Source organism: Ictalurus furcatus, chromosome 8 (genome assembly GCF_023375685.1).
Source record: "Ictalurus furcatus strain D&B chromosome 8, Billie_1.0, whole genome shotgun sequence".
NCBI classification, from domain to species: Eukaryota; Metazoa; Chordata; class Actinopteri; order Siluriformes; family Ictaluridae; genus Ictalurus; species Ictalurus furcatus.
In genome coordinates, this window is record NC_071262.1 from 18,227,736 (window position 1) to 18,240,048 (window position 12,313).

At 40.1% G+C, this 12,313-nt stretch overlaps 1 protein-coding gene across 1 annotated transcript in view; it reads right to left on the bottom strand.

The window, feature by feature from the left end:
- dock4 (dedicator of cytokinesis 4) overlaps positions 1-12,313 on the bottom strand; it is an 88,363-nt gene that overhangs the window by 4,586 nt on the left and 71,464 nt on the right. Inside the window, exons 37-46 of the mRNA XM_053631224.1 lie at positions 10,709-10,857; positions 8,950-9,036; positions 8,416-8,520; positions 7,979-8,120; positions 7,114-7,280; positions 5,903-5,989; positions 4,712-4,888; positions 1,577-1,660; positions 1,326-1,445; positions 1,113-1,240 (exon numbers count right to left, since the gene is read on the bottom strand). Coding sequence (XP_053487199.1) covers positions 1,113-1,240; positions 1,326-1,445; positions 1,577-1,660; positions 4,712-4,888; positions 5,903-5,989; positions 7,114-7,280; positions 7,979-8,120; positions 8,416-8,520; positions 8,950-9,036; positions 10,709-10,857 — 1,246 coding nt within the window. The remainder of the gene's footprint in view (positions 1-1,112; positions 1,241-1,325; positions 1,446-1,576; positions 1,661-4,711; positions 4,889-5,902; positions 5,990-7,113; positions 7,281-7,978; positions 8,121-8,415; positions 8,521-8,949; positions 9,037-10,708; positions 10,858-12,313) is intronic.

Here is a 12,313-nt window from a genome sequence, read left to right on the forward strand (position 1 = left end):
TGTGCAATGGTGAAAAATATCATATAGTCAAAAATAATACAACATGTATGATATTACAATTACAGTTAATGCATGAGTTTTTTTGCCTCCTAGTAAACATCCATCCATCCATTTTCTGTACTGCTTATCCTTACTGGGTCACGGGGAACCTGGAGCCTATCCCGGGGGCATGGGGCACAAGACGGGGGACACCCTGGACAGGGTGCCAATCCATTGCAGGCACAATCACATACACATTCACACACCCATTCATACACTACGGACACTTTTGGAGATGCCAATCAGCCTACAGTGCAAGTCTTTGGACTGGGGGAGGAAACCGGAGTACCCGGAGGAAACCCCCGCAGCACGGGGAGAACATGCAAACTCTGCACACACAGGGAAGCGGCGGGAATCAAACCCTCAACCCTGGAGGTGCCACTAAACCACTAAAAACAACTCAAAATACATACAAAAATTAGATACAAACATGTTTTGGGAGTAGTATCAGTAATTCTTTCTCTTGAAAAATAAAATTTCGTTTTAGGACGCAACCAGCGAACAGAGGTGAAATGATCAGTAAAAAAAACAACAACAATCCAAATCATGTGTCACGCGTTCAAATATTTAAGTTGCTTTTAATTGCTGTTGGCTGAATAATATTTTAGTAGCAGTGAACAAATTTATATCATTATATATCGTCAAACCCAAGTAGAAGAGCAAGATTCGGTATAATTTTTACACGAGGGCTGGGATATGTCTATTATGAAATTGTATGAATGCAGACTGTTTTGATAAGGCTGTTTGAGCACCCCGAATTATGAATTTCATAAAGTTAGCGTTTATCCTTGAGGGTAATAAATAATTGTATTAAAAATAATGTCCTTGTAAATATGGAACAATAATCTGATTTCGAGCCCTGCCCCATTCCCTTCATCTCTAAGTTACACCTCACACACCATCAGGAACATCTCTAACCAGGCAAAAAAATAAAGTTGATTATCCACTTATCTCAAAAGTCAATCAAGACATGCCTGCTGTTAGAAATTAGTTTCTTGAGTTTTGTACCTCGAGCTACAAGGCTAATGCAGTCAAGCTTGAGCTTCACTGTCAGAGAGAACATGAACACACACCTGCGCCGTGCCACTATTCGTCCTCCGTCTGGACTGATGGCGTTAGGGACGGGAGTCCTGCAGGTTCGAGGACTGCCGTTGGCAAAATGCAGAGGACTGACGCGCACGTACGCAGGAAACTCCTGTGGCTGCAGAGAGGAAAAGGAGACCATGTTGTTCATCTCACTAATTCTTGCATATATGTGAACGTTATATGTATGTGTCTAGCTTGACCTGTATGCCCAGACTGGATCGCATCACGTGGAACTGGTCGATGAGTTTTTTGTGCAGCGGACGCATATCCTGTGGAACGAATTTCTCGTGTACAGCCAAGCCATACTCCAGAATATGTGCCTGCGATAGGGAGCAGACGTGTGTTAGAATCTTTTTTTTTTTTTTTTTTAATCTAAGATAACATCAAACACATGGCTAATCACCTTTATCCATCAAAGTGCATGGAATTGCTTTTATGTAGCTAACAATACCTGCTCAAACATGAGCTCTCGGAGACGGGTGATCTTATCTCCATCCTCCAGGTGATTGGAAATGTAATCTTTTGCAAAGAACGCCTGGGAAAAAAAAGTTAAATGTTGCAAATAAACTTCAGTGTGTGGTTCATGACTCTGAGGTATGAAATGAAGTTATGACAAACTTTTCAGTAACATCTACACCACAGCCTTTATACACATTGAGCACTTGCTTTTATGGACGAAAAGATCAGGGATAGAAAATGTGGACTAAAGAAGTAAATATTGTTGTTTCCTTTTCATGTTAAATGTAATCTGATACAGACAACATAAAACAAAAAAATCAATGAAAAAAAAATTATACATATATATATGAATGAGAAGCTGGCAAGAATTTGTACAATGTACAGGTGCATCTCAAAAATTAGAATATCATGGAAAAGTTCTTTTTTTTCCCCCTGTGATTTAATTTAAAAAGTGGAACTTTCATATATTCTACATTCATTACCCATAAAATGAAATATTTCAAGCCTGTTTTTGTTTTAATCTTGATAATTACGGCTTACAGATCATGGAAATCAAAAATCTAGTCTTTCGACTAAGCAATGTCTAAGATTAAGACATTGTCTCCTCTGATCTCTTGTGTGTGGAAGAAAATGATTTGTTCATTTTAAAGGGATCACACTATTAATTCATTAATACTGCTATATTTCTGTACTTAATATCAGATTTCAATCGCATTGCATAAGTATTTTAAGTGTATTTACAGCCCAAAAAATAAACATGCATTTCAATATGGCATACTGTGGTTACATCATATTATCAGACAGTAGCACTGGACTTACTCGCTCAAGCCAATATCATACAACTAAAATGTGCTTAAGTCAACTGAATAGCACTTAAGACTGTAGGTACATCTGATGTGCACAATTTCACCGTTAAATCCTGTTTAACTCTTCTCTTAACACAACTGTGTATCATTACTATGTTCAGTAATAAACATGCACAATGATCCTAATGCTTGATCACACTTTATCACAAGGCCTGATTTCCAGAATGCCACTGATGCAAAGATAATGGCATACGCTCTCTGTGTATACAGCAGATCTGTATGTCTCAACCCTCTGTGGTGCATGCTGGGAGTCCTTCTTACAGCACTTCCCTTTTAAGTGCTTCAGGCAAGCACATGGCAGGCTAACACGCTGTTGCCTGGCAACTGTCTAATACTCTATAGTATTAGTATTGTGAGAGGGTAAAATATAGTCATTAGATATCCACAGCAGGCTTTTTACAGGTTTCACCCACATGCAGAAAATGCAATCTTCACTTCCATCTATTTAGAAGTGTAAAGTCTACTTGTCAAATATGCTGAAGTGCAAATGAGTATATACAGTATAACCTCATCACCACACAGCATGTGATACTTATTCAAGAACACATCTTCGTTGGTTAGTACGTTACCGTATGATAATGAAAAATCAGTTTGAATAGCCTGTATACACATTTGTTTCCTTGTTTTTTAAAGCAGTGTAATGCCATGTAGTTTAATGACGTAAGAGCAACACATACTGTATACGCTTAACACAGTGTTAAATTCACAATGTAAACACATGACATTGACTATGCACTCTGTGCAGGTCTTATCATCACTAAAGCTTTGATTTATTTGTATTTATTAATAAATAATTATGCAGTCCTGTTTCCAAGACAGAGTTGTATTGTTTTTTAATGAACAGTGAAATAAAACCGTGAATGATGATGAATGAAAGAAAAAAAAAAGAAAGCGTACTTTACACTGACGTTCTTTCCTTCACTGCTTGTGTCCCTGCTTGTTAGGAAGTTGGAGTCAAAACAAAAGGTCAGCCATGATACGGTGTTGCTGGAGCAGAAAAGGTTAAGGGCCTTACTCAAGGGCCCAGCAATGGCTGCTTGGCGGTGCTGGGGCTTGAACTCATGACCTTGGTCAGAGCTCTAACCACTGAGCCATAACTGCAGATAGTGAAATTCTTTTCTTTGCATATCTCAGCTTGTTAGGAAGTTGGGGTCAGAGCGCAGGGTCAGCCATGACATGGTGCCCTTGGAGCAGAAAGGGTTAAGGGGCTTGTTCAAGTGAACATCAGTGGCGGTGCTGGGGATTGAACTCATGACCTTCTACTCAGTAGCCTAGAGGCATAACCATTGAGTCACCAGTGCATATCAGAAAGCAGCAGATACTATTCTGTAAAACCATAAAGGTGTTCTCTTGAACTAAATCCCATATTTTTATCCCAAATTTTAATTTCTGGGTCAAACTATTAATCTACAGGGTGTCCAAAAATTCTCCATACATAGGGGGAAATGAACGCTTTTTAGCAAAATGTCTTCCAAAATTTTTTTCGTTTATATTATATATTGTTTTAAGAACACTTTTGACAAAAGAAGAACATATTGAAATCATTCTTATGGCTGGATCGGGAAGCTGCCCTGCCACAAGGTTGAATGGACTTTAACGGGAAACATGGTAAGCACATCACACACGACACTGTTACCAAACTGGGAGCCAAATTCGGGAGAGACGAGAGTCATGTGAAGGATGTTTTGCAAATAAAGTTCAATTTTGCTACAAGGTTTTAAATTGCCCTATGTATGAAGACTTTTGAGACACCCCGTATTTATCTATCTGAAGCCCGTCTAGATCCAGAGTCTAAGGTTAAGCCTTGACTTGCTTTAACCTAACCCTCACTCTACAGTCCAGAGTGCTGAAGGAATACAAGCAGACCTGTTCTCAATATGAAAACCTGATGTATAACGCTGCTGCTGATCCAACAGAAAAAATCTTTTTATTCTCTATATGATTTTATATCAAATGTTACAATCAAAGAAAATCTGGTGGTCAACCAAACTACTGCCCATACCTCTACACACGCGTTTTAAATCAAATGTTTTCTATCTGGATTTGTTTTTTATAAGTTCACTTCCTCTGATTAGTACCTTAATGCTTCCTGTGTTAATTGTGTTCTGAGTTGTTCAGTCTGTTGTTAATTAATAGTCTTGGCCAGGATTCCGGTGCAGAAAAGAAATCTCAGCGGGACTCACCGGATAAATAAAGGATGAATAAATAAAGAAATGCAGGAAGCAGGGGGTTGAGATGGAGAGAGACAGAGATGGTGGTACCTCCTGGTAACGAGTGAGTCCTCCATTTACTGCAGCGTCGATCACCCCGTTCAGACACATGGTCAGCGGGTTGATGTTCTGCATCTGCCGCGTCTGGCACTGCGCGATCAGCGTGCGCAGCTGCAGGGTTTTATTCTCAATCACCTCGCTGGCGTTCTCCAGAGGACTCATCTCCACCTGCAGAGCACACACGGCTCACACACCGGCCTTGGACATCCTGGATTTTTTATGGTTATCCATTCAGGAGAGTTCAAAGTGACTGTACTAATGATGGACTGAGCCTGGTATTGGACTTTTGCTTTGACGGTGATATTCAGGCGAATTTCTGAAGAAATAATATAGCCTTCAGCCTACATTTTTCTTCCCAACGTAGTTTCTATTTACATATCTGTAGCATTCCCTGTGCTGAGGAAACTTCAGATGAAGAAATCATGTAGAAGACCCTATAGAAGCTATATACATTGTACTAGTGATGTAACTTCCGACAGGACAACGACCGTAAGCAAACTGCCAAAGCTTCACTGGAGCGGTTCAAAACCAAGAATGTGAAAGTGTTAGAATCTCAATTATATTAAGAAATCATGGAAGTTCTTGAAAATCACTGTTCACCTATCACCAATTCAGACATGCAAAGCTGACAGAGACATATCTCAGCTGTAAATACAGCCAAAAAGAGGTTCTACCAGGTATTGACCCAGGGGGATAAATACTTATGCAACCAAGAAATGTCTGCATCTCTTTTTTTGTTTAATTAGTATGTTAGACAAATTTTAGACATAGTGTGTAACTCAAATGGTAAAAATCTCAAATCCATTTCAGTTCCAGTATGCAACACTGCGAAATGCGAAGGGGGGGAGCGAATACTTATGCACGGCACTGTAGTTTTTCTGTTTCTAGTCACATATTTTAAACATTTATTGATGGAATTGAACAAATGTTTTGATATTTTCATTTAAAAATGAATTTTCAGTGGGCTTTCGGTTTATTTCTCAGTACAGGAAAACATGTTGAAATGTGTTTGTATGCTACAGATGCAATAGCTAAAGATTAGGTTGAAAAAGCTGTTTTTATTTCATCTGTGGCCAACAAATGTAACTTTATGATGTTATAAAAGTGTCTGTGTGTTTTATTTTCCCACAGATTTGCAGAGGAAAAGCAATAAGAAGAGGTCAGAAGATTTTGGGCTCTCACCAGCTCCCGTTTCTCCACCTCGAACCAGCGAGATATGCCTGGGAGACTCTGTGCCAGACTCAGTGTGGTCCTCTCCACCCATAGACTCTGCGCACACACACACACACACACACACACACACACACATAATCTCAGTCATCACTTATAGAGCAAACAGTGTGGAGAACCTTTAACTCCACTGCTATATTTCAGTGTGTGGTATAAAGATGGCCAGCATGCACTCTGTGTGCGTGCGTGTGTGTGTGTGAGTATGTGTGTGAGTGTGATGCATTGGACAAAACCCCTCACACTGTTTAATTACCCAAAAGAAGCAGAGCTACATAGACACTGGTGCTGAAGTGACACACAGGCAACAAAGGAGACCAAGTCTTTATTCTTACATCACTGTGTGCGTGTGTGTGCATGTTTGTTTGTGCACGTGTGTGAGAGAGTGTGTGCTTGTGTGTGTGTTTAAGAGAATGTGTGTGCATTTCTGTTTGTATGTCTGTGTTTGTGTGCGTGTGTGAGAGAATGTGAGCTTCTGTGTGTGTGTGTGTGTGTGTGTGTGTGTGTGTGTGTGTGCGTGTGTGTGTATGTGTGGGCATGTTTGCTTGTGTGTGTTGTGCGTATTTGAGAGTGAGTGTGCGCTTGTGTGTGTATATGTGTGGGTGTGTGTGTAATAGAATGTGTGAGAAAGTGTGTGCTTGTGTGTGTGTGTGTGGGGGTGTGTGGGTGGGTGTATGAATGTTTGTGTGCATGTGTGAAAGGGAGTGTGTGCTTGTGTGTGTATATGTGTGCGTGTGTAAGAGAATGTGTGTGCATGTTTGCTTGTGTGCATGTGTGAGAGAGTGTGTGTGTGTGTGTGTGTGTGTGTGTGTGTGTGTGTGGGCGCGCGTGTGTGAGAGAGAGAGGGAGAGTATGCTTGTGTGTGTGTGTGTGTGTGTGTGTCCTACCTTGAACTCATCCTCTTTATCTTTAGTACCCCTGTGAAAGGGTCTGTCGTGTGTGTGTGTGAATGTGTGTGTGTATGTGTGTGTTTGTGAGACAGAAAGCGAGGGAGTATGTGCTTCTTTGTGTGTCTGTGTGCATGTGTGTGAGAGAGTATGTGCTTGTTTGTGTGTGTATGTGTGTGTGTGTGTGTGTGTGTGAGAGAGAGAGAGAGGATGTGCTTATACGAGTGTATGTGTACGTGTGTGTGTGTGTGTGTGTGTGTGTGTGTGTGTGTGCCCGACCTTGAACTCATTCTCTTTATCTTTAGTACCCTTGTGGAAGGGTCTGTCGTAGCGGAACCTCCAGATATGGTTGACTTTGTAGAAGCTCTTGATGTTACTCGGCACTCCGTCTCTCTGCAGCACGTCCTGATTCTCCGGGACAGGAGTGACCGCGTAGATCTGCAGGTCTGACCCAGAGCCACTTAAGGAACATAACACACAAACAAACACACACACACACACTCCATTGATAAAAGCATGCAGGCTGTGATCGGAACCACATTGTTTTCCACAACCTGTCAGCCAAGAACAGGAATCTGAGGCTACAGCGGACACAGAGTCAGTCAAGCTGCACAGTTGAAGATTAGAAAAATGGCACCTGGTCTTTTCCAATCTTCAGCTGGTCAGTTTTGGTGAACGGAAGTAGAACCCGATGTGGTCTTAAGCTGTCGTAGACCATCTGCCTCAAGGTTTGACATATCGTGTGTTCTTTTTAGCTCACCACGGTTGTAAAGAGTGATTATTTGAGTTACCGTAACCTTCATGTCAGCTCAAATCAAACGTCTGGCATTCTCCTCTGTCCTCTCTCATCAACAAGCCGTTTCCGCCTGCACACTGCTGCTCACTGGATGTTTTTTGGAATCCCTGGATTCAAAAACCAGCATGTCTGACACCACCAACCATACCACAGCCAAAAGTGTTTGATGTGAACATTACCTGAAGCAGACCTCTATCTACATGATTTTATGCATTGTGCTGCTGTCACATGATTGGCTGATTGGATAATTGCATGAATGAGCAAGGGCACACATGTACCTATTAAAGTGGCCATATACTGTATATGTACATGTTAGCGAGTGTTTGAGTGCGAGTTTGTGGAGGATACACTGCGCCTCAGCCTGCAGTATGGTCTGGTCAGGCTGGTTGGCGTGCTGCATGGCGATGGCGTGAGGAAACTCACTCAGCATCCTCTGCTGAAACGCCTCCAAGCGCTCGTAATCGTTCCCCCGACACACAAACTCCTTATTCTGCACAACACCAACACACACACACACACACACACACACACACACACACAAGTGAAAATGAGAGGCCTGAGTCACTAAGGCTCTCTCTACAGTGATGACTAGTACATCATCTCCATGAGCTCTAAGTCAGGATGTAAGGATCAGTGCTTGGTGAAGTCTGCCACCTAGTGGGCTAAACATGAAAATGCAAACGGCAAATTATACACAATGCAGGGATATACATGAACGCAACAGTGAACGGTCAAGCATTTCTGCTTATAAAACAGCTTTATTTACATCGTATACTAATATTTACCCGTAAGAAGAAGGGGAACTTCTTGCCGTAGAACCCAATTCTAAAGAACTCCGGTTCAAGCCTCTGTTGATTCATTATCTTATCGTAGAGAGAAGCCTCCATCATCTGGAGAAAAAAAATAATCACACAAATAAAAACTCACATAATCACACAAATAAGTAACTCTAAAAATGACAAATTAGGATTTGCTGTGATTTTTGTCAAGCATCATAATATACATGTTATACGGAAATGAATAAATACACCATGCCTCATTAGAACACTGATCAATCCTGAAAATCAATCCTGATTTTCAACATAGTCTCTTATTATTATTAAACAGCCCAGAGTCTTCAGAAACAGGTCATACATTCAGTCTTGCTATAATTTTTATTCATAATAATAATTTGGTAGAGAGTGATAATGAGGGAAGTGTAAAAAAAAAGAAAAATGAATGATCACACAATTTCACAAAATTACGTACACAATCAAAATCACACAATAACATACACTTAAAAATACTACTCTAGGAAAGCTGAAAAATCAATCACTCACCCTCATTTTGCTCAGGTTCCTGTAGTCGTAGTAAGCCTCGTACTGATTGGCCAGCTCTCGGCAAAGGATGATACAGTTCTCCCAGCACTGCAAGTCGTAACAGCTCATCAGTCAACATTCAAGTTTCGTAATAAAGGCAAAACTACATCATTATAAGATGACTGTATACATCCATCCATTTTCCATATCACTTATCCTACACAGGGTCGCAGGGAACCTGTAGCCTGTCCCAGGGGACTCGGGGCACAAGGCAGGGGACACCCTGGACAGGGTACCAACCCATCATAGGGCACAATCGCACACACACTCACACACTATGGACAATTCGGACAATTTGGAAATGCAAATCAGCCTACATGGCATGTCACTGGACTGGGGGAAGAAACCGGAGTACCTGGAGTAAACCCCCGAAGCACGGGGAGAACATGCAAACTCCGTGCACACAGGGTGTCAATACCTCCAACCCTGGAAGTGTATGGTAAACATGCTAATCAATACACAACCCGTGCCCCTCTAAAACAACTGAATAAACTTATAATGAATTTATACATTCATTCAGTAAGTAGACCCTGTCAGAGTCATTGTGAATCCGGTGTCTATCCCAGGAACACTGGGCATGAGGTGGATGATGGGTCACCTGGATGTTGGGCCAGCTCTTGCCAGACACCACACACACACACACACACACCCACACACACCCTCATTCATACATAACTGAATGGTTAAAACTGAACCCCAAGTTGTCATCTTACAACACAGGAGCACTATTCTTAAAAAACACTTTGGTGGTAAAGGAGCATCTGGAATATTGAGGTTGGACAACAAAAGAAGTCTAGACGTTAGTCAGGAGGAAAAAAATAGAAGTGAGTCTGAAGTTTAAAAAAAAGTGCATGAAGGAAAAAGAGAAAAAAGTGTGATTTCAATGTACTTTCTGGCAGATTAAGAAAATGTGAATGCAATTATTAAGGTCTTAAATACTTACACAGTTAATTGTTGTGTGTGTGTGTGCGTGTGTGTGTGTGTGTGTGTGTGTGAGAGTGAGAGAGAGAGAGAGAGAGAGAGAGAGAGATTTGCCAGCATTTTTGTTGCTATCATGTGGAAATATTTGCATGACAGTAGTTAATGAAAATACGTAATAATTCATATTTTCTTTCAATTATTTCACAGTAAACATATCCTAAACATACATTATATACATACATATGAATTTTTCGTTTAAGATCAATTGAATTAATTTGAATGCAGCACACTCTTCTAGTTCAAGTGCAGCTTTTTGGCTCAGAAGTGGCGCAACAGAAAAGTGTTCATCCTATTATCAGAGTTTGACTCCTGACTAGGAGTCCAAACTGGCAGTGCTCTGTGGGCCAGAACAATGGCTTTCACAGCAACACTAGCCTATCATGGGTGTCTGTGAGATCATGTATGAGGAAGAGGGCAGATAGCACTTTCCTAACAGTGTGTTATGCTACCCTGTGACAAAGCATGAGCAGCAGTTTGAAAAGAGATCACAGCTGGTTTTGTGTCTCAGAGGAAGCATGGTAACCTTTACTGTCACTAATTGGTAGCTGTTGTATGTTAGTGGTGAGCCGACTGGTGGGCGGGTCTTGGCACGTGACCAAATTGGGGAGAAAATGGGGATGGGGGGATGGGGAAGTCAATCTTAACATATCTAGAGTCTAAAATGTTCTTTTCGAAATTTTAAGATTACCAAACACCTGGGGGTGGGGGGGGGGAGGGGGTGCATAAAGAGTGGGCTGACCTTCCCCCTATCGAAGTTATGGATGATGGTGAGATGTAAACACTCTTTCCTCTGCCACTCGCTCTGCATGGGGTAGGTGAGGAACTCCCTCAGAGGCCTCTCTGTCCACTCCAACAGCTCATCATACAGCAGCAGAGTGTAGGCTGCCTCTGATACACACACACACACACACACAAACACACACGCACGCACAAACACACACGAATGTACATCACTTAAAAACTTTTACTATTAAAATTCTGTCAAAGCAGCTTTGGTACAGGGAAAATACAGCTGTATGAATAAAACCAGGAGGCACAATAACATCAATAATAAATATGGGTGAAAAAACAGCTTTGTAGTGTCAAATACTATCCAGAAATAGATGCTATTCTACAATATACTGTAATATAACAGAATATAATCACGTAGAACACAATACAAATATACAGTATATATATGTACTGTTCAGTATGTACTGAATAATTTTATACCACAGTGTGGTTGAATTCTCGAGTCTGACTGGTCAGAAGGTATTGTAGTATAACCGCACGTCTCGGACAGTAGTTCCAGCTGTAGCATGAATGACAGTTTTATAATAATGTGTTTGCTCTAATATGTTATTGTTTCTATAGTAACAGCTCATTGAAAGGGACTTATGTGTGGTCCATAATAAGAAAATTGTATAAATTGTTAATGTGGTGATGTTTTCTGTTAGGAGACATTTATTTAACATTTATGGAAGGAATTAAAGATTGTAATTGCTGGCAAATCGCTGTGGTATTGACATTATATGTATTATATATTATTTTTGTATAACAGCATGGTCCCTATTGTGTTATTCCATACATGACATGAAATAACATAACATAACATTACATAACAACAGAATATAAGATAAGATAGCATATCAACTAGAGGTCGACTGATTGATCAGTTTTGCTGATTAATCAGCACATAACCGATTGCTGGAACTATGGGCTATCAGCAAAAATCCACACCAATAGTTTTACACAGTTGTGTCCGTTGCGGGAGCTGCTGAGAATGGTCCGCTGTCATTATACAGTACGAGAGCGTCCTCTAGAGGCAAAATAAAAACAATCACTGAAATATTTTGTTGTGTTATTTGAAGTGTTTTGTAAATTCATTTTGGATGTCTCTATTTTTATTTGTTATTTGGAGTGTTACTTTTTGGTTCAGTTTGGATGTATATCTTATATTTACTTTAGTATTTGTTAATAGCTAATATATATTCACATTTATATATTTATTTAATTTAAAAAAAAGTACAGTACATTTTCATGGTAAAGTAAGTACTGTTTACTTTTGTAAAAAGTTCAGCAATATTTTACTTTGTGTGTCGTATTTTCATATACTATCAATTTTAAAAACTATCGGTTGATTAATCTGTTATCGGCAGGTACCACCCAACTTAGTTATCGGTTTTGGTAAAATCAGCTATCATTCTACCTCTAATAACATAATTAACATAATAACATAATAACACAACAACAGAACATAAGATAAGATAAAATAAGATAACATAACAACATAACATAACATGACATGACATAACATAGCACAATAATTATATTCTAATTGTTATTATATAATATAACAGAGACA